The sequence below is a fragment of the Dreissena polymorpha genome, chromosome 2 (genome assembly GCF_020536995.1).
Source record: "Dreissena polymorpha isolate Duluth1 chromosome 2, UMN_Dpol_1.0, whole genome shotgun sequence".
Lineage (NCBI taxonomy): Eukaryota > Metazoa > Mollusca > Bivalvia > Myida > Dreissenidae > Dreissena > Dreissena polymorpha.
Genome location: NC_068356.1, coordinates 83197069 through 83220624, shown reverse-complemented (window position 1 = coordinate 83220624; position 23556 = coordinate 83197069). Strand labels below are relative to the sequence as shown.

The following is a 23556-nucleotide window of genomic DNA, read 5'->3' as shown; positions in this document are numbered from 1 at the left end:
GTAGCGAGAAAAAGTATTAAATATTGAAGAAGTTTTGGTATTTGGATATCCGTATATTTGTTGATATTCCCAATTGTTTTTGTATTATACTCCAATAAGTTGCAAAGCTTCTTGGAAGTTATTTTCCTTAAATGGCTTATACCTGAAGAGTGTATCTGTTTTTAAAGCAATTTGTGACAATTTCTCCTTTGGACATTTGATACAGCCAGTACAACTTTCGACCACTGTGTCGGTTGTTGTAAAATGTGGTGAAGCGCTGAAAGCTACGTTCCAACTGAAAATAAAATAAAGTGAAACATATTAAGAAATAAATTTACAAAATCATCAGCATGAAATATAAAGAAATGCTTTTGTGTCATTAATTTTTTTGTATAATGTTATTCCCAATAAAACAGAAACGTTATATTTATTCCAAATAAAAGCATCACAATTCTTAATTAATTTATCAATTCTTAATGTGGCATGTGTATGATATTCAATAATCATACAATCTTAATACATGTAATAAGATTGTATCCATCTCCAAAAGTAAAGGGTTTACAAAAATGTAGAAGACGCATAAAGATTTTAAAATACTATTTGAGTGAACTTGCGTTAAACCAGAAAATTCCTAATGATGGTGAGCTGCAAATTTTGCGATAGCTTTGCCTTTGAAAGGAGTAGATTAATGGGAAAGGATAACGTCTTTATAAAGGATCAAAATTTGTTAACAGATAAAATAAGGATAATAAAGAAGAAAATATCATTTGATTTTTTATTAAAATATGATATTTGGTAACATTTTCCATGTCATAATGTACACATTTCTACCCCATACCTCTTGTGGCAGGCAAAATGTACAGGACTGTTGGAAAGGCCATGACCCTGAACTCAACACCTGGATACTAAAATCCACTGAAATAAAGGACAAAAGTCAGCTACTTAAAACTTGTGCAGCAACATTAACAGATGGAAATTTTTCATGTATGATCAACAAAATAAAATTTTAAATATATATTTTTTTTTCTTTATAAATATCTCCCAAAGAGTTGGTTTTTGTCAACTGGTAACAAAATTACATGAAAAAAACCACCAGATTCTTACAGTCTAGAGGGTCCCCTGACTGGGTGAGGTGTGACTTGAAGGAGTCATTGAGCTCCTTACTCACACTGATGTCCTGGAACATCCTCTGCAGCTTGGACGTGTACTCAAACCCACACGCTTGCTGAAACAGGAGGAGGAAGGCATGAATGTTGCCTGAAATTACAACATATTTTACAACCAAAAGGCTTGCTGAACTGGAATGAAGATATGTTTTCATATAAAACTGGCATCTTGCATGAACCTAAAAGTGTACTTAAACTCAATGCTTGCTCAAGAAGATAGGTGGCATTCAGCACAAGTGTTTCAATAACATATAGGAATATACCCTGAACTTGCAATATGTACTGGAACAGTAAGACCATGCCTTTCCAGGAAGATGATTCACATTTAAACCAGCTTGGTCTAAGATATCTATAAACGTTTTAAGAATCAACTGGAGTATTTTGACTATACTGTTTCTATTAATAGTCTAGCTAAAAACCTGTTGGGAACTTTAGCTTTTGAGCTTTGTAACAACTCATTATTTTATTGAACTATAGTAGAATTGCAATAACTCGAGCTGGCGATTTCTCGAAAACTGGCGATTACTCGAGCATTAAAGGAAGTCCCTAACAATAACTCAAACATGCAATTTTCAATAACTCGAGGATGTGTGCTGGTCCCTGAAAGGCATTTCACACCTAATTTACTGGCAATTATTCGGAGACAATTTCTCGTCTGATCGGTGCTAAAAATATTGGCGCTGTGAAACAGCACAATCAAGCAGATCATAAAAGCTTGACTAGGTGCGAAGATAGTCGCAGTTTGAGAAACACTCCAAATTGTCATCCTTTGAGATGCAGATAAAAGCAACACAGTTAATGATAATTAAACAAGAAACCGTCTGAGACGGGTGATGCTCCCCAAAGTTTTTTTTGGTCACAATATTGCACTATATATTCAGATAAAAGGAAACGTCTTGAGGGCATTGTAGTTGGGGGGACAATAATTATTTTATAGAAAATTTCAAAGGACCATCACTCTGAGCAAAAATCATCCGACCAGAACCCCCTGATAATATGCACATCTCTTGGTAGTGAAGCTTCCCATAAAGTTTCATTGAATTCAGGTCATTAGTTGCTGAGAAATAGCCCGGACAAAAATTGTGCACTGACGGACACACAGACGGACAGGCGAAGCGGCGACTGTATGCTCCCCCCAAAATAAATTTTGGGGGAGCATAATAATTACCAGCTATCGATAATTATAATAAAATGCATGGTATAAAAGAGAGTGTAGCAGATAATACATCGGAATCTCTTAACTGAATTCCTTTTGTCATTTGCGCTGCATTATTTTTTTCTTCATGCGCACGTACGTACCTTGTGTGCTATTTTAAATATGCTACATACAAATTAAATATTGTTTGAATATTTTTTAATTATATATGTGTTATATATATGTGTGTATGTTGATTAAATTAAATGAACGAACGATCATTCTTATTGTTTAGTTTAGAATACTGTAACCTTAAGCGATTTTTACATAGCCTTTTTTTTCAAGCACCGTCTTACATGTAAATAAAGCGTTTGCGGTCAGATGTTAAGCATCACCAACCGAAACAGTGAAAACAAATTAATAATACCATGGATTACTCGAAACCTGCAATTACTTGAGCATCGATGCCAGTCCTGTGCTCTCTCGAGTTATTGCAGTTGTACTGGAGATTGCATTTCAATGCAAAAGATTGTAACACTGTAATTTGAGGCTATGCATCTCATTTCTCTACACATAAATCTTGGGTTGCACTTATGGACAATATTCAACCACACTTATCTTCACTGTTTTGATTCGATTATGAATGCACCATGAGATGTGTTATGGAAAACTAGGCTAAATGCTAGCGCAAAATGTGTTGTCCCAGATAAGCCTGTGCAGACTACACAAGCCAATCAGGGATCACACTTTCTGGCTGAGCTGGATTTTTGTTTACAAGATACTTCCTTTTCTACAAACAATTCTTTAACAAGCCAATCTGGGATGACACTTACGCAAATACTCCTTAAGGCCAATGTACCTTGAGTTTGGAGATCATGCTTGCCTCGGCGTCATCACTCGCCGACATGTGCTGAACCAGCCGCTTGGCCAGCATCTTACTGTAAAACTTTTGAAACACATCCTTGTCCTCTATGTATTTGAACGCTATCATCTGCAAAGGGATAAAATCATGGGATTAAAAATAACAGTAGTGATTTATAAAGCAAACAATGGGACTTCAGAAACTCTTAGAGATATTATTGTTTTTATCCACTACTTTTATAACGGAATTAAATGATTACCACAGAAAACCATAGTATTTTTGTACAAACATGAAATCCATACAGGATATTATTACAACAAAGTCTCTCCAGATCATTTTGATGGTAGCCAACAGAGTGGCTTCTGCTTAACCTACCACTTGATTTAATGTATCTTCTAACTCTGCTTCTTCTGGGTTCTTTGAACTACAATGAAAATCAAGATTAATGTTAAATATCAAAAACAATTGCATTTAATCAGGGATTTCAATAGACGCAGAATCCTGCGTTTTGACGCGAGCAAATTAAAAATGACTTGTTTTTGACGCAACCCTTTCTTTTTGCTGTGCGTCATTTTGACGCATAGAAAATTACCCGTGCGTCAGTCAGTTAACATATCGAGTTCCATGGTACATGTTATAAATCCCGCTGTGCTTCTCATTGAAATTAATGTATCAGAATTTGAAACTCGGTCTATAATCGAGAGAATACCCCGGGCGTTGTTTATCTTATCTCATCTCTTCCAATACACATGTCACCTTCTAAATAGTGCGTGCGCACTAACTGGGTAATTAGCAGCCGTGATTACGTGATAATTGATTGACCATCCGATAATTGCAGAGTTTTTTGCAGACTTTGCAGACGGCAAGGTTAAAGAGAGTCGGCAAAAATAAAGAAAAAACAAAATTGATCAAAGGTTTATTAATAACGTAGATCTACTATTCAGTCCAGCGAGTTTTGTCAGTTTGTTAATCTACCGGTAATTACGAGTAACACCCATATATCTTATATAAATACCAGTTAATTTTTTTAATACTTACAAGTCATAATACTACACATAAACATTGAGAAAACACATTACTTCGATTATATATAAATTATCCAAGTAGAATTAAATTTCAACGGCATGACTTTCGACATTGTAAATCGCTGACAGATTGTAAATTAAATTATAACCCGCATTTAATTCAAAGCTGGCAATCCAAATTACAAGTAATGGTGATTCAATAATGGAAAAAGTATTAGCTCGATTTAACAAACATTTGATAAGGTTTGTTAAACCAGATAACAAGAATGAAAATTTGAATTATTAAATTTAGACTACTACAGGTAAGGCATTCTTAAGTGTACATATTTCGGACATGTATAGTATTCGGATAAACAGTAATAGATATACTAGATGTTCCATGCATTTAGATTGTGTTTTGTTACAAAAGCTATCATAGGGATGATGATAATATAATGACGATAAATATGTGATGAAAAGGTGCTACCATATATCTTAAATTACTTAAATGTGTTAAAAGACTTAAATGTGTTATGATGAAGTAGATTTTAATGAGCATTTATTGTTTTTACAAATAAACATAGTATAGTGATAGAAATAATAAAAGTTTTGAAATTAAAAACTTAATGTGGATATTGTTCGCACAAATTATTTATGTTTTGTCATTATCTTTGTGTACCATTAAAAAATGTTGTGTTATGTATCATGGTATTGTTATTTAATAAAGCAGTATAACTTTTTAAGATATTGTGTTACTCTTAGAGCATATGTTTATCAAAAAAACATGAATAATACAGACAAAAACACAATAAACGCGCTTCGAAATTGACCCCAGCATTTTTCAATTTGACTCCTCGAAATTTCAGTCCAGGAGTCATTGACTCCTGGTTTTTAAAATCTATTGAAATCCCTGTTTAATGTTTCCTTTTACATGTAATGTGCTAAAAAAGTACTATAATTCCTTACAAAATATTATCTACTTTAAAAAGTTACATTAAATTCAGAATCACTCAGTTTATCCACACTAAAAAATCAATATTGACTTAAGTCATTATTACTATAAATGAACCTAAATGAACAGGTGGTTTAACCCATACCTTTTCTTCAGTAGGAGATCACAGTATCGAGCCAGAAGTTCTGGAGATTTGCTAGAGGAATTTGCCAACTTTGTGACAGCATTGCTATTGATAAACCTTCCACATGCCTACAAGAAAGCAAACACACATTAAGCCACTGTTAAATTGGTGGAAATGTTATCATCCTTCACACAAAATCACGGATTAGAAGTGCATTCTGGCACATGGAAATCAATGTTAAAGACAAATATTCTTTTACTGACACACAATTTTTATTTTCAAAAAATTTGCCTGAAAGTAGACTGAGTAATAGCTGCCCGCAAAGTATGATTTTGGTCTGTTGCCTGCCGGACTTATTCACACCTTTAAAAAGTGTCTTATAACAAAGTACCACACAGTATCATTTCTCTTGAAAAATCACCAAACCTTAACTAAAAAAGGATGATGAAAATATCAATAAGATTCACTTTTTTTCAAATTAAACAAGTTTACACACAAGTTATGACATATTCTAGTATTTTGGGTAACAAGTATTTTTCTTTGGTTAGTGTTTTCTTTTTAATGCATCTTAAAACAATAAAGCGATCTTATGCCTTTTACACACAATAAAGTTCATGTGGAATGTTCACAGAATTGTGTTATTATACACATTGGTAATAATAATGATTTTTATATCAACAGCAATAGAGAACCATTCTGTTGTACACAAAGTAGTTACCTTATCGAGTGCTGCTACAAAGCCCGAGTCATTGCTGAATGCTGTCATAACAAGGGCATTGTACTTCTTGTGAACATCCAAGATTGTCTGTACATACACTTTGGGATCCTGCAAAAAGGAACATAAATATATGATCTGTACTCTGGGAAGATGGGGCTCAATGTATGTGCGCAAAGCATGAAGTCCGCACAGGCTAATCTGGGATAACACTTTCTGCCTAGACTGTATTTTTTTAGAAGAGACTTTCCTTAAACGAAACAAGAGGGCCAAGATAGCCTTAGTTCGCTCACCTGAGAGGAGTCGGTTCATTCAATCTTTACGAAACGTCAAACTTGACCTAGATATTGTCCAGACAAACATCCTGGTCAAGTTTCATCATTATTGAACCAAAACTCTGGCATATGGAGTGATTTTGTTTTTGTAAGATTTGACCTGGTGACCTTTATTTTGAGTTGACCCCCCTTACCAAACATCAAACTTTGCTTACAAAAATAAATATTATGACCAAGATTCATAAAATCTGAAACAAAATTGTGACCTCTAGAGTGTTTACAAGGATTTTGTATAATATTATACAATTTTGGACAATCTAAAGGCAATAATTATGGCATTAATTGTAATATATATATATATATATATATAATCAATCTTTTCACCAAGTTTAATGATGATTGGGCAAAAAAAATGTGACTTCTAGAATCTTCACAAGCTTTTTTTACTATATATATATAGTAATTTTTTATGTATAGTAACCAAATTTTTTATGAAAATTAGGCCAAAAATGTGACTTCTAGAGTGTTCACATGTTTTCACTAAATACGTACAAGAGAAAAATGCCCCGCCCACTGGCGGCCATGTTTTTTCACAGATCTGTACCATTTTCAAACTCGTCCGAGATATCAATAAAACCAATGTTTTGATAAACTTTCATGATGATTGGACAAAAATTGTGACTTCTAGAGTGTTTACAAGGTTTCTCTATAGCCAAATAAGGAAAACTGCCCCCCACCCCCGGGCAGCCATATTATTAAATTGACCGGAACCATTTTCGAACTCAACTCTCATATCAAGGAAACAAATGTTCTGACCAAATTTCATGAAAAATGGGCAAAAAATGTGACTACTTGAGTGTTCACATGTTTTCACTATATACATTTAGAGAACAAGAGCGCCGCATGACGGAGCAATATACGCCCGATTCGTGTGCCATTGGAGATGATACACTGATGATTGATGTATTTGTTTTGGAAATAAGCAAAAAAAACAACAACAACTTATATAACTGATATATTCATATATATGCATTGATATCAATAAGTGTACACTTAGTCTCATTTGTTCTCTAAAACACAATATTTAAATCATAATTGTTTAGACCTACATAGGTATAGAATGGCAGTATTTCCTGTACTGATATTACTTATCTTGAAATTAGTTCCCTAAAAACTGAAATAAATATTTGGTTTGAATGTTTAAATACTGTTTGCTTTTACATTTTATATCAGCATGAATACCAAGGCTGTCTGTAATTCACCTTTATAAGATGCTTATAGCGGTTTTTATTGCTATCAAGTTCGATAAGTGTTCAGCGGATGATAAATGTAAATGAAAATGGACTAATTGACCCTATGACCTAGTTTTTTACCTGGCATGACCCATATTCGAACTTGGCCTAGATATCAACTAGATGCAACTACTGACCAAGTTTGGTGAAGATAAGATTTATACAATTTGAATTAGAGTCCGGACAAAGTAAAATGCACTAATTGACCCTTTGACCTAGTTTTTGACCCAGCATGACCCATATTCGGACTTGACCTAGATATCAACTAGATGCAACTACTGACCAAGTTTGGTGAAGATCGGATGAATACAATTTGAATTAGAGTCCGGACAAAGTGGCGCCGTTGAAAATGCACTAATTGACCCTATGACCTAGTTTTTGACCCGGCATGACCCATATTCGAACTTGGCCTATATATCAACTAGATGCAACTGCTGACCAAGTTTGGTGAAGATCGGATGAATACAATTTGAAATAGAGTCCGGACAAAGTGGCCCCTTTGAAAATGCACTTATTGACCCTATGACCTAGTTTTTGACCCGGCATGACCCATATTCGAACTTGGCCTAGATATCAACTAGATGCAACTGCTGACCAAGTTTGGTGAAGATCGGATGAATACAATTTGAATTAGAGTCCGGACAAAGTGATGCCTTCCGCCCGCCGCCCGCCCGCCCGCCAAGGGGTTTCACATAATACGTCCCGTATTTTATACGGGCGTATAAAAATGCCCCGCCCACTGGCAGCCATGTTTATCACCAATCTGGACCATTTTCGAACTCGTCCGAGATGTCAATAAAACCAATGTTTTGACCAACTTTCATGATGATTGGGCAAAAATTGTGACTTCTAGAGTATTTACAAGGTTTCTCTAAAGCCAAATAAGGAAAACTGCCCCCATCCCTGGCAGCCATGTTATTCAACTGACCGGAACCATTTTCGAACTCAACTCTCATATCAAGGAAACAAATGTTCTGACCAAATTTCATGAAAATTGGGCAAAAAATGTGACTTCTAGTGTTCACATGTTTTCACTATATACATATAGAGAAAAATGCCCCGCCCACTAATGGCCATGTTTTTTCACCTATCTGGACCATTTTCGAACTCGTACAAATGTTCTGACCGAATTTCATGAAAATTGGGCAAAAAATGCGACTTCTAGAGTGTTCACATGTTTTAACTATATACATATAGAGAAAAATGCCCCGCCCACTGGCAGACATGTTTTTTCATTGATCTGGACCATTTTCGAACTCGTCCTAGATATCAATAAAACCAATGTTTTGACCAACTTTCATGATGATTGGGCAAAAATTGTGACTTCTAGAGTGTTTACAAGGTTTCTCTATAGCCAAATTAGGAAAACTGCCCCGCCCACTGGCGGCCATGTTTTTCAACTGACCGGAACCACTTTTGAACTCAACCAACATATTAAGACAAACATTTTTACCAAGTTACATGAAGATTGGGCATGAAATGTGACTTCTACAGTGTTTACAAGTTTTTTCTTTTTTTTGACCTAGTGACCTATTTTTTGACCCGGCACGACCCAGTTTGGAACTCGACCGAGATTTCATTGGGACAAAGCTTCTGACCAAGTTTCATGAAGATCGGACAATAAATGTGGCCTCTAGAGTGTTTACGAACAAATGTGGACGGACGACAGACAAAGACCGGTCACAAAAGCTCACCTGAGCAATCAGGTGAGCTAAAAATTCCATACAAGTAAAAATCGTTGTCCCTTACTCTTAGTTTCTACACTTATAACGTAAGGGCACATTTGTCTGTAATTAACAAAAGGACATGGTAATCACTAAACTTGGAGAAAAACTTACTGTAAATCTACGAATATAATACGCACTTTTTTACCTGCCGATTTTTTCTTAAAGTAGGGGGTGCGTATAATATATGAGTTTAGAGCAGAACAAAAATGTTCCTGTGCAAATTTTCAACTTAATCGCTGTTATTCGCTTCGCGGCAGCCATTTTGAACTACACCATTACATCAGAGGGGTGCAACAGGGCTCGCGCTGTCATTCCCCATTTGAGTCTTGCGAAAATATAGAGAATTTGGCTCAATAAAAATCTTATTTGTGAAAATGCGAAAATCTAGTAAAATTTCATTGAAAACATCCGCCATTTATATCGGACTGGTTTTCTATATTTGTCTCTTTGTTTATTGAAAGTGTTCGCAATTCGAACCGTAAACGAAACCCGGTCTGTACCCGATTATGAGACATTGCTTGACCTTATTGTTATTGAATTGCGCATGGTAGCTGGCCAATCAACATTAAGCTCGCTTACACATGAAATGGCGTTGTCGAATGAAACATGAGAACAGGAGGAGCTACCGGATAATATTGGGTCATTCATGCGCAGACACTGTATACTTTGAATACACAGTTAATATCATCGTCTGCCTACAAAATTGCGACTGGACGCTAAGTCGTATAAAGAGATTAGCAAATGAAAAAACACAACTGACAATACCCGTAAATAAATATTTCTTAGCTGACCACTATTTATCTTTCTACCGCATATTTACTATAACTGAAGTAAAGAGTGGTAATTAAATAATTAGTTTTATGATGCTAATAGAGTCGATTACACCTGTCTGCCGATTGCAGTATTAAATTGAAAGGTGATAATTAATTAATTTGTTTTTTACTCCCAAACTAGCCTTAATGACAGCAGCGTATTTTAATTAAAGAGATCATGAAAAACACGAGCGGTTTAATTGTATTTTAAGTTATATTAAAGTATCGAGTTTGTAACTCGAAAAAAGAAAAAGTAATTCATCTAGACAACTATAAAAACGGAAGAAACCATTTTGTCTTCTTATTACTTTTGCTATTTTCACAACACAAAAATATATTGACACATTTTTTTGGAAATGGCCGATTTCGGACACTGATTTTTAATTGCGTATTTTACTCGGATTTTCAATTTTTACCGATAAATTTTGACCAAACTCGAGGGCACGTATTATGCACGAGGGCGTATTATATTCGTGGATTTACGGTACTTTTTATTGTATGTTTCCCTGAATGGCAACTATCTCCAGTACTTTAGTAGCCCAGCCAGAGAGTAAGAAGCTGAGAACCAGGTAAATGTCACAATCATCTAATAGTTATTTGTGGTTTTGTTTGGTGTGACAATATTAAAGACTTGCTGTCATGACACAGTGTATCATGCCCTTATATGAGCCTTTATCGGTTTGCTCTTTGAATAATATGACCGGCCTTCTTTAAACGCAAAATATCATAACAGCGTTAAGTGTCGTCCCTGATTAGCCTGTGCAGACTGCACAGGCTAACCGGCGATGACACTTTATGCACATGCATAAAATCCCCTTTTCACAGAGCCTGGCCGCTATATTTATTTACTGAGGTACAATTGTTTCAAGCTTTTAGTTTAGTGGAATGACCATATTTTGAAATTGACTGGCCTGGACTCTCTTCTCTCCTGGCAAACAGGCAATCACTTATTTATATCCCTGCTACATATACTGCAGGACTCGACATTAAAGGTAGTCCGACTGTCCAGGACAACCAAATTGTTAGTCCGGACAAGTAAATAAAGAATTTGCTAGTCCGACGGGACAAGTGGTCATTATAATTGTATAACTTAGAAAAAATGCCTTTAAAGCCATTATTTCTGTGGAGATATCACTCAACTTTTCCGAGTATATTTTGTATACGTTTATTAGTCGAAGCCCGAGATATTCCGATAGTTCCCATCGTCGGACACCCCCAGTCTATTCATTACGTTACTCTCCATTCCTAAGTGATGTATGAGCGGAGCGTAATCAGCAGCCGTGGGTATCCGACGATGGATAGTTCCATGTGATACATGTACTACACTGTACTGTTTACAAGGGAAGCAACCCTTAACATTTTTTTCTTTGCCAAGATAACAAGAATATTCTCCCTTGTAAAGAATATGCATTTTACGACACCGGTACACATCGATCTTACAGACAATTAAAGTAGTGACGTCCTCTCTATGTATAAAATGATTTTGTTTTTTTAAATATCAGTTAAGTACTGTACATATACATTACTTTTAACATTTTCTGTTTGATGATGGCAACACACAAGTTTTTGTCAGGTATTATGGCTTTGTATAATGTTTAAAAATCAATAATATTGAGTTTTCCTGTTATTCTAGTCAGTTTCTTTTGTATTGAAATTGTCTACAATTATGTTTACATGTATTTTGAACGATTCAAGTCTTTATGATTTGAGCATTTTGTATTTTTTCATTATTTTTGCAAAGTACTGAGCAGAATTAGATATAATGGTCAGGACAAGTTGCTTTTTGGTGAGGACAAGTGAAATTATGGTCTACTTGTCCGACTGGACAAGTGGCTTCAAAAGTTAATGTCGAGCCCTGTACTGTCATTAATATATCGCAACTACACGTGCATTTCAGCCATATATGAAATGCCTCCTTGAAATGCAAAATATCTTACATTGAGGGCAGCGTCCCCACATTTCTCAATGGCTGCCTGGCCCTGACTGTATATGTGCGTCTCCAGAAGGGTTTTCAACTCCCCCAAACCATCCTGTATTCTTGACACCAGCTGATACATTCTACCAAGATCTGAAAGCAGTCACACATATATCTGTATAGTCAATATATAGGTCCATAGATTTGATTCTTTGGCTGTGTATTTATATTGTCATCCTCTTCACAATTCTTGTCATTATTTCAGTCCTATCAGTCGGTTTTTTAACTTTTCCCGGCAGGTTTATATTATTTAAGCCAGTCACTTGTACTTAGTTTATATAAACATGTCAGTTACTGGCATCTGCCCTGCATTAAACAGTGGTTTATGGAGTACGAATCATAGACATTAGCCTTGCTCTGACAAAACAGGGCTCAATGCATGAGCATTAAGTGTCAAACAAGATTAAGCTCATCTGCGAAGAGAATTTCAACTTGTACGCATTTCTTTTAAAGAAAGCCTCTTTTAAACAAGAGTCCAGTATTTGTGGACAGTGTCGTCCCTGATTAGCCTAAAGCTAATCTCAGACATCGCTTTACGCACATGCATTAAGCCCCCTTTTCCCAGATTGAGGCTAAAATGTTTTCATGACCCTGACTGCAAAGGCTAATCTGAGACAACACATAACGCACATGCATTAAGCCCGGTTGTCCCAGATCGAGGCTCAAATGTTTTCATGACCTTTCACCACCTGATGGGGCAGGCTGAGATTAAAACTGGAAATCCCAGGATTCATAACACAGCTGAGATAACAGGGGCCAGAAGAATAATTCATGGAAAACACTGATCATGAGACATTAATTGTCATTCCATGCCAAGAGCGGCATTATTAGAGGACAATGAGTCATATATATATTCATGACATCCGTTGTGATTCTCCATTAAAATGAAGACTTAAAATCAAAATGTTTGCTGATAAGTGTCTTCATTATAGAATTTGAAGTGTATTAGCTATATAATCATAAGTTTAAAAAAGAGCACTGCATAGCGGGTGCCAATGCTCTGCTGCGGGTGCAGTTTTGAATAAATGAAAGCTTGTCAGAAGTTTTATATTAGAGGTCACTGTGACCTTGACCTTCGACCTAGTGACCCAAAAATGGGTGTGGTGTGTAGAACTCATCAAGGTGTAGCCACATATGAAATTTCAAAGTTGTTAGTGGAAGCACTTTCAGATTTTAGAGCCAATGTCAAGGTTTTAGCACCACGCGGACGCCGGACGGCAGATGCCGGACGACGAGCTGGCTATGACAATACCTCGGGTTCTCTCTGAAAACAGCAGAGCTAAAAATTATCAGGTTTAAAAAAATGTAGTGAAATCAAAAGACAGAAATCATTTCGAATTGATCAGCAATAAAATCGCTGCTACTTAAGTACATGTAAGTCTATAGGGTTTACAAGAAACCAAATACCAGTCAACAGTCACATTCCTACCATCATACTTGGGTTTGCATTTAACCAAAAACAGGCTCTCATTCCTACCATCATTCTTGGGTTTACATTTTACCAAAAACAGGCTCTCATTCCTACCATCATTCTTGGGTTTACATTTTACCAAAAACAGGCTCTCATTCCTACCATCATTCTTGGGTTTACATTTTACCAAAAACAGACTCTCATTCCTACCATCATTCTTGTCAGCATCAAGGAGGTGCTGGAACTCCACATGGAATATCTCGAGGTGTTTCTCTATGAGCACCCTCTCACACTTCCTGGCCAGGATGTCCTGGGTGCTCTCATGCAGGTACAGCTGTACTCTCCTCTGCTCCTCCATCAGTCGTGCCTCAGCCTGCAAAAACAGGGTTTATTGCATGTGAGTAGTGAAGTACCTGATTAGCCTGTGCAGTACACACAGGCTAATCAGGGACGACACTTTCCACTTCTACGGTGGCCTTGCCTTTCAAGGGTGTCTAGTCTTAGTGAAAACCTAGTAAAGACAGAAAGTGTCATCCCTGATTACCCTGTGCACACTGCACAGGCTAATCTGGGATGACACTTGATGCAAATGCATGAAGTCTTGCTTCAGGCTTCAAGCTGAACATATATGGGGAAATAAAAGGTTACTTGAGTTTTGTTTTTCAGGATTTTTCATCATAGTTCACAATTTTTAGTCATATCACAGCAGTCAGTTGACAGAGTTCATGCAGGAAGTGTAAAACACAATTCAACGACTTTTCAAGGAAGTTCCATATATTTTAAAGGACTTGTCTTGCCTCTATGCTTTTCACATGTTTCATCCATTATGTTATACAGCACATTCATTCAAATTCTGTGTTTCAGTAATCTGTTGAGTGCGCATTAAGTTTAATTTTGTTAACATTAAGCCGGGTTTAAATATCCAAATTCAATTAAAAATAGTATGTCATTTTTGCCAAGGTTAAGTTGGTCTGCAAATAATCTATATAAGTCACAGATCAATATTAATGACTCACAACTGTATTTAATTGTTGTAAATGATTTCCCTCAGTTTTGACTTGTGTAAAATGTCATTGCTGAGCCACAAAACGCTTAAAACAAATTATTTTGTCTCATTTTCTCAATCTCCCATGCTTGCAGGATATATTTCACGCATGTTTGCCAGTACTAATTCTAATTGCACAAATTTAAGCCAGTAACTGAGACCTGCCATACTTACTATTTGAAAGAATGGGCAGAATGGCTTTAGAATTGAACAAGAAGCACGTACAAGTATTAAGTCTTCCCAAAAATTAGTTAAATCTAATTCAACCCAAATCAATATGAAAATATATAAGTCAAAACATAACCTTGCCAAACAAAATGTGTCTTCATGTTCTAAATTTCACAAGCTTGAAGTTCATAATTTATGTTCAGACCAAGTATTTCAAACACAGCCATTGTCAATTTAGCTTCTTGTCATTTGAAATTATTTCAAATGTTGTCAAGCGTTTGCAGCAGAAATTATTCTTATTGACAGTTAATACTGGCTACTCAATTTTGGCGAATTATTAGTTTTATTTCTTGAATATGCACTCAATGAAATTAAATATGATTCATAATACAACATTAAATTACATGCTGAAAAATGAATATGTTTTATGAGTATTTTTATGTCTCCTGAAATGCCCACTGACTCTCCTTATACACTCAAGCCAAAACATACCTTCTTCATGTACTCTGTGACAGGGTTCTGTCTGAGGAATTCTGTACTCTCCAGCTTGTAGAAGGTCTCCGTGTCCACCAGGAACGGGGTCTCAAAGTGCTCTTTGTACACGCTCAACGTGGGACCCTTAGCTGATGGGTCATCCTCATTCAAACCAAGCTCAACTGAAACATGGTATAATACGTTCAAAACTGACCTAACGGTCACTTGAGAATAACAGTCAACTGAAAACAATGGTCACGCGTCAATCCTTTCAAGTCGCGAAAAGTAAAAACACAGCACATCATTTTGTCCTTCTATTTTGAGGGTAAAGCATCTGATAGCGGTAATTGCCTTTCATATGATAAAAGCAGCACGCTGCGAGTAAACAAATAAAAGGGTGTTAAGGTTTGTTTCCCGGGGATATTTATAAAATATGTCAGAGTTTGTCTCATTATTATAATTAAATTTGCATTTTGATTGCATGAAACAGGTGAAATTGACAATAACAATGTGTATTAGTAGCAATTATCGGCTGCAGGCATTATGCATGAGCGCGTGACAAAGTCAAATGATCTTTAAATTGTGGATCTGATAAAGTGTTAAAAACAACATTTAGCCGGCGATTGTTTTTCTAAGAAGGCGATACAAGGATTAGTGATCGTCTATAAAGGCAAAATATACACTGAATTGCAATATTTATAACAAACTTTAGGCATTTATGAAAGAGGATTTGTTCATGTTTGTATTTTGTACGAGGTTGTTTGAATGAAAATGTTGTTTGTGTGATGTTTGCATACGAATATTTTTTTTACAACATTTTGGCGTCTTTTTCTTTGGATGAGAACGGTACAGTAACACCATACTTTCGATTTATGACAGCGAATCCGCTTTTTATACTTGATCAGATGTGACGTCAATGGCATGTGACAAGCTTAATTTACTGAATGAACGTGATGCATGAGTAAACAATTATACTTTTGTTGATAAAGTCATTGATTTAGTTTAACAATATGAAATTAAATCAATTTATAAGATATTATTCTGTATTATTCAATGTTAGTTAATTATGTTATGATGCTGAGTTATCGGAAATGACCTTTTTTTAGAATGTATGCAAACGACTGGGTGGGGTAACGACGTAGCAATACCATCAACTGACCAACCATCTAAATATTGTGATCCAAAAACAACGGTCACCTGTGGACAACGGTCACTTTGGTCATTTCCCTTGACTGACCGCTGTTCTCAGTTTTGACTGTATAAAGATTAAAAGAATGTCTAATAGGTCATCTTCATTTGAACCAAGCTCAACTGAATATTATGTATAATATATAGAATAGAAGTCTGTGGCAAACATGTTGAGCCCATTGTCATTAAGTTTTGCCATTAATAACACGCCCTTGTGTGACCTTGACCTTTGCTAAAGGGGCGACATACATTCTCCACATGGTAAACATTTGTAATAAATATGTTTAAAATGTTGCATGATGAATGACAAAGTTACAGCCTACACAAGTTTAGTAATGGCATATTTGACCTTTGACCTCTAAGTTTGACCTTGCCATTTGAGGTAGGAAGATGGGGTTTGAACACGACACACTTATGATGGTGGTCGTTTGGAAGAAAGTAAAAGCACAATATGTCAGTGTCCATACTTCTGCCTTCATTTTAAACAAAGGATTTTGCTGTTTCCTGTTTACAAAAAAAAAGAACTTTGAAATTATTTTGTTGATTGTACGTATCAATGGATTTGGTTAAAGCATTGTTGGTGCAGTTTAATTTTGTGCTGTGGGTGGGGAAAATATCAACACGCTGACTTGCTGTATATGCATATAATAGATCCACTTGTTTTGCATGAAATATGAAAGAAACTTGTTTAAGCAAAAGATGTGTACAGAATATTAAATAAAATTTACAAATCAGAGAAGAATCTGATATGTTATTTAAGTGAATATACATATCCGTAATATTTATCAGTAAAGAACTATTTATTTTTTTCCCATCGAACAGTAAAACACAATACATGTATTATTTAGAACATGCATAATTGAAGTCAGTGAAATTTACAACTTGTCTGTAATTTTATACTTTTGTAGGACAGTCTGGCCTGTAAATTGTTTGGGTTTATTGCCATGGCTGAGGTAAGACTGTATCTTGAATATTATTGGAAGTTGTGAACCAACTTAACATAATAAGCAATGCAAAAAGTCAACAGCTGCAAGTTGCTTCTACTACATACCATAACAATTGATAACTCCACTAACAAGGCGAGTGTTGATCATCTCTCCATTTCTCTCCCTTTCAATCAACTTAAGAACTGCATTTGTGACTTGTTTGTTCAGTGGTTTAAACAAACAATCTCTCCATGTGATTAATGCCAGCTGAAATGTTAAGAGAAAAATGTCTTTTTTCGGAACATAAAAACATTTATGCAAATAAAATCTTAAGATCTCAATGTGTACAATAATAAGAATTCACTGAATACTAAACATTCTTTATATCATTGTTTTCTACATACATACTATTAACCAGGTAAAGACATACAACTTTAAAAGACTTACAGCTAAACAAAGGTGAACAATTTTTTACACTAATAATCTGCATTCATGATGTGTTGTGTACACATTTTGAGAATATCTCTAAGCCCTGCAAGGACTAGAAAATTCAAAACCATGCTTGTGATAATTTTTTGGCAGTAACCTGTTTTTTCTGTTTATCATACCTCAACTTTATTTGCTGTTTTTGTTGCTTTTTGTGTCTAAAATTTATTACATTTTGTTATCAAATTGTTTTTGTTGTTGTTGTTTTTAAAATCTGATTCTATTTAATATGTTGTCTTGATTGTTGATTCCTGGTCATAGAGAACCTAACTAAAAATATTGACTGCTATAAAAACTTCCTGTTGACATGATATAATAAACAAGAGCTGTCACCATAGGATAACTTATGCCCCCTATAAACGCTTGATAGAAGTTATGAGCTTTTTTCGAAACCTTAACACAGATTTCGAAACGCGGACCCTAAGTTCAAGGTCACAGGTGTCAAAATTTGTGTGCGTATGAAGAGGCCTTGTCCATATACACACGCATGCCAAATATGAAATTGCTATCTGAAGCGACATAGAAGTTATGAGCATTTTTCGAAACCTAAACGCAAAGTGTGACGGACAGACGGACAGACAGTCCGATCACTATATGCCTTCCTTCAGGGGCATAAAAATATATCATGCAGCCTTATATCAGGCATATATCAATGTAGAGGTATGATAAATATAAAGTCCAGCTTGATTGTAGAACTGTTATTTTGTAAGCTTCCTTTCACAACTTACTGAGTAGATTTCATAAATGCCTTTGGTTCCCTCGTCACATTCCCGTCTCACCCAATGCCTGTTTAGGTATGCACATATACCGTTGAGCACCTTGCTACTGAACTGATACTCCTCCCACTGCTTGGTGTAGAAACTCAGCACCTGCTCATCTAGTAGATCATGTCCATTCTGAAATGTGCATGATTATAATATATGACTGAAAAAATATATGTAAACTTCAAATCATGTTTATTATATTTAATGTGATAAATTATAATAATAGTGCTACGTGTATTATTACAGTAGCTCTTACCTGATCTTTTGGTAAATACAGATAGCCAATTTAAAAAAATATTATAATATGCAAAACTTCATACAATATACTGTGTAGAATAATCTTAGTACTTTGTGTATCTAACCTTTTATTATTGACACTAAGAAAAATACTGTCTTCATGCTCCATGCCATAAAATATAATATTTTGAGTTTAAACATTGTTACACAAAATTTCTTGCAAAATCCAGGTTTAATGCATGAGCGCAGTGTCATTCCTGATACGCTAGTGCAGTAACCAAAGGCTTATCTGCGAAAATATCATCTACTGTGCTGTATTTTCTGTTGAAAGAAAAATCTTTTATATATAGATATATCCACTGCTATGATAATGCCATTAGGTTAAACAGAGAAGGACATCACATGACAAGCCCAGACAATACTTTTTGGCACATGCTTTGCCCCAGTTTTCTATCACACGCCTCATAAGTTCCAATCACACAATTTGTGTCAAGGCCTTGCTTTACCTCTTGCAAATCTACCAGATATTTCTTCAAATAATCTTTCAACTTCTTGTAGAGCTCAAAGCCTACAAACTGTGCGCCACCGGTCTGTTGTTTGTTTTTCTTTCCCAGCGTGCCACGCCCTGAAGCCTGTGCTCCTGAGCCTCCCTGGCCGGTTGGATGTACACTAGTGCAGTAATTATATACATGGCTGAAGAAAGTTAAGGAATATTTAAAGAGGGCATTTTTTAGTTTATGAAGTATCCCTTACTCTCATAGTATCGGCACTCCTCATAGTATCATGACTTAAACAAAAACCCTCAAGAAGTGCTTCAAAGTTGTTGTTTTTTTCCATTTTTTTTATAGTTTTAATTTAGTTATGGTTATCCATCACTATTATGTTGATCTCATGATTTCCAGTGTTCATTGGAAAGTATGTCATGTTTATTCCAGGGTGATGCTATGATTTTTAAAGTACATACTTTTTATAGAACAAGCACATGCGCATAGTAACAAACCTAAGCAACTATTCATAAGGTCAGATATTATGAGAAACATAGTAAATGATACAGATTAATACAGGAAGCTTAGTCTAGCTAGTATTTTGCCAAAACAATGCTGATTTAAATGCAGTTTTCATTGTTATGTCGAAGAATCAACATTTAACTATAGATTGACATGTTGATTTTCTCTTCTTTATAAAAAGGACGGATACTAGGGATATACTTGCTACCATTTATAGACATAAATTTGACACCCAAACTTTTGAGATAACAAGAGAAAAACATAAATGTATCCAGGCCTTGAAAAATCCACTTGACCGCTCGAATTTTTTTGACGGTCGGGCAAGTAAGGTTGGTTAAATACTTGACAGACCGGACGAGTGCTGTTTTTCCGGTTGAGAAATATAAATTCAGTTCCAGAACTCCCGCCACATCGATACAAATTGCGAACTATTTTGCGACAAACAAAAAATCGGTTTAGTACACAAAGAAACTGCACTTTTGTTTTGACAATGTAAATGACGTCACAAGTACAGTAAAACTAATTCTCGGAATCGTCTGAGCCTCTTTGGAAGATATCAGGGCTCTTAAAAAAATGATTAATAGTGAAAAAGGGTTCTAATTTTTGTAAATGCACGGCGAGAAGATTAAAGCAGGGGTGTCAATTATCCCAAATTAAAAACCCGGAAAATTAGGAAAAAAAATTCAAGGCCTGGTACATGTTGTATCTGTCAGCTGTGTCTCAAAAAACTAACAAGAAGATTTGTACCAAAGTAAGAGTTTTCTGTTTTTTTTCAAATTGCCTGCTAAGCAAAGTATTAAATATTCGAAAACTACAACAACAATCAAAGGATACGTATACAACTTCATATAGCGGACCTTGTCCATACTCTGTCGACGATAGACTGTATTAATTCCAGCCTTCAAATCATCCCATATTTGATCCAGTCCAATTTGCTTCAATCCGTGTGGATTTGGTGACCTGGCCATTGTTTATTTTAGTTCAAGGCCACACAAAAAATGACAAGGCTGGATGATTCTGAATATTCTCCTGACTGTTCCAATGTAATGACTTGTTGATTGAATCTTCACAGTTACATTCTGCAGTTTGAAGACATGTCTGGAAATATCAGAAGACATGTTCATCATTTATATATTAACATTTTTTCATCATTTATATTATAATTTTTTTCAGTATGCCACAACTTATTCTGGTTTCATACAAACCATGGCAGAATTTGAATGTCGCCACTGTTGGTTACATAATAAGGAGTGATAAATGTAAGTTTAATGCCGATTTTTCCCATTAAGAAGAGCTGTATCTGAAGATATATAGGCACATAAACAACAATAACAAGCAAATTCGTTGAATTGATATCCCCCGCCAATATGCTTCTGGACACAAAAGTGTTATATTTGACACTCACAAAAGCATTTTTTCAAGATACAATAGCCATAACTCCGTTATAAACACAGGGGTGGCGATATCAAATGTCCGAGTCGTACATTTGCTTGTCTGGGCAACTGACTTTTTTCAATTAAGTTGTCCGTGGACAACAAGTTTTTTTAAAGTCGCGTACAGGTATACAAAAATACATTGTATTAAAGCCGTAATTAAGTTTTACAAAACCGGATGTTGACACGAGATTACATTGTCAGTGCTATTTGCGGAGCAATCCAGCTAAAATACGTGCACTTTCCTGTGCAGTGATCCCCCTTATTCTATATGAGACCGGGAGCATGCCGCATTTTCAACATTCGGCCCAACTGTTAGACAGTGTACAGACTGGTTTCTTTATTTTTACAATCAGACGGAAATAAAAAGTATCAATCTAAGATAATCAAAATACGGTCTACCTTGTTATTTAAGACGACTTTAATGGTAAAGATGAAACTTTTTTTTTTAATCTTTAACAACGGAGCTTTGAGCAGCCCACCTCCCAAAAAACTAAGAAAGATTATGATAAAAAATATGATCTAAGTAAACGCACCAGAACTTTTCAAGAAACTTGGCTAACCGATTTTCAATGGTTACCAGTTTATATAATCAAATTGCTACCAGTAGCGGAGCCTCAGTCTGATGAGGTCCACATATTGGACTAGTTTAATTTGTTAAGATTACAATGTACTTATGTTCAGCACATGTTTTAATAACACTAGCTTCGCAAGATTTAAAGTTTGAGAAAGTCTTTATATTGTTTATAATATACTGCTATAATGAATGTACCATTGAAATACAATTATAAACAAAACAAGCAAATCATACTCATTTTGATATATTCCACATTATTTAACATTAATCAATAAATGCGTTTATAATTTATATAAACATTAACGGACAAGTGTATTTCAGCAACGGGCAAGTTAAATTTCCTAAATGGTTGTCCGTGGACAAGTATAGTTTTTTGAGATTTCGCCACCCTTGAAACAGATGGTGTACAATGCCATTTGGGGTGCATCATCCTGGTATCTATATATGTACTTATACCAAGTTTCAATAAAATCCGCCAAAGCACTTCCAAGATATGGATCCGGACAGATGAACGGAAAGACGGACGGACAACGCCAAAACAATATCCCTCCGCCTATGGGGATAACAACTCCAACTTTTTTTTTCTTTTTTAACCTTTTTATTTAAGCTTGATTGAGTAACAAGCCTAAGCTTATATGAAACGCTCTCGAGTCCGTTTCCCTGGTGTCTATGGGGGAGATCTAAAGAACGCTCCCACAGTGGGGATCGAACCCGTGACCTCCGGATTGCTAGGCGGACACCATATCCACAATGCCACTGTGAACTCCAACTTTATGCTATATTAAGTCTGTTCATTAGTGATCATTTATGACTTTTATCAAATATCATTTTACCCACAATATCATCCTTAGACTAATTAAGTTCTGTTGACTAGATGGGTTGTTGCTTCAAGCACAAATTTCTAAATAACATACTAGTCATTAAGTTAATTAAAGGAGGGAGATAAATGGTGAGTTTTCAATTGAATCTCCGCTCAGATCTTTGTGGAATAACAACGATGTCAACTTACATTATAAAAGTGAAATGAAGTTAAACAGATTAATCAGATATGACACATATATTTTTGAGAACTCATTTATACATCCGGAAAAATATCAATAAATAAATTGTGTTCATGTTCATTGGCGGCCCTTCATTGGTAATCAAACAATATGGTCGTGTTAAACGTGAAATGATACCTAGTCAGTTTGATGTGATAAAGGCTTACAGTGTTTTGGTGTTTCTTTTCTTCTTAATAAAATCTCGTTTAATAGCGCAACGCGAGAAAACTACCACTTACGAATATTAACAACGACATCGCCCGTTTACAAGTGCGTTTGTCGACATATGCAAAGTGTAAAAGGTCACAATATACTAAATATTTTTCCCATATAATTTAATGTAAAAGCGACAACTTCAATCGAAAATAAATGCAACATTTTGCACAAAGAGACCACCATAACCAAACCTCACGTAAAGAAAATTCTAAGTTGAATCGATTTAAGCCCTTGAGAGGATCACCAGCCGACATCTAAGGAAGTGGCAAGGAATAACCTCCCCACCCCCAGTTTCTCCAGCGTAGGACTGTACGGAAAGAGCAACAAGCTTAAACTCCCACTGTCTACACTGGTGGAGGAATTCAAGGCTGCTAAGACAAGACTGGTACTCACCCTAAGAGACTACCCAGATGCGCAAATAGGAGAAGCAGGCATTGTTACCTGAACCAGCAGGAAATGGTCGGCCACAGAGACTGTCATCCAAGCGGAGGATTCGCCCAAGCACAGAGACATTAATTGTAGGCTGACTGCTGTCGAACGTCATGGGATTGGCGCGACAAAACACT

The 23556-nt window shown here is 35.7% G+C and overlaps 1 protein-coding gene across 3 annotated transcripts in view; it reads right to left on the bottom strand.

The window, feature by feature from the left end:
* LOC127867839 (cullin-1-like) overlaps nucleotides 1–23067 on the bottom strand; it is a 35882-nt gene extending 12815 nt beyond the window's left edge. For 2 of the 3 annotated variants that reach the window (XM_052409329.1, XM_052409331.1), the window contains exons 1-15: nucleotides 22942–23067; nucleotides 20559–20822; nucleotides 19224–19410; nucleotides 18445–18612; nucleotides 17356–17497; nucleotides 15135–15298; nucleotides 13640–13802; nucleotides 11981–12111; nucleotides 5941–6048; nucleotides 5244–5350; nucleotides 3518–3566; nucleotides 3140–3271; nucleotides 1084–1204; nucleotides 818–894; nucleotides 143–274 (exon numbers count right to left, since the gene is read on the bottom strand). In XM_052409329.1, coding sequence (XP_052265289.1) covers nucleotides 143–274; nucleotides 818–894; nucleotides 1084–1204; nucleotides 3140–3271; nucleotides 3518–3566; nucleotides 5244–5350; nucleotides 5941–6048; nucleotides 11981–12111; nucleotides 13640–13802; nucleotides 15135–15298; nucleotides 17356–17497; nucleotides 18445–18612; nucleotides 19224–19410; nucleotides 20559–20692 — 1815 coding nt within the window. In that variant the 5' untranslated portion in view covers nucleotides 20693–20822; nucleotides 22942–23067. Of the gene's footprint in view, nucleotides 1–142; nucleotides 275–817; nucleotides 895–1083; nucleotides 1205–3139; nucleotides 3272–3517; nucleotides 3567–5243; nucleotides 5351–5940; nucleotides 6049–11980; nucleotides 12112–13639; nucleotides 13803–15134; nucleotides 15299–17355; nucleotides 17498–18444; nucleotides 18613–19223; nucleotides 19411–20558; nucleotides 20823–22912 lie in introns of all 3 variants that reach the window. The other variant, XM_052409330.1, reaches the window with a different exon arrangement.
* Between the last annotated feature and the right edge of the window lie 489 nt (nucleotides 23068–23556).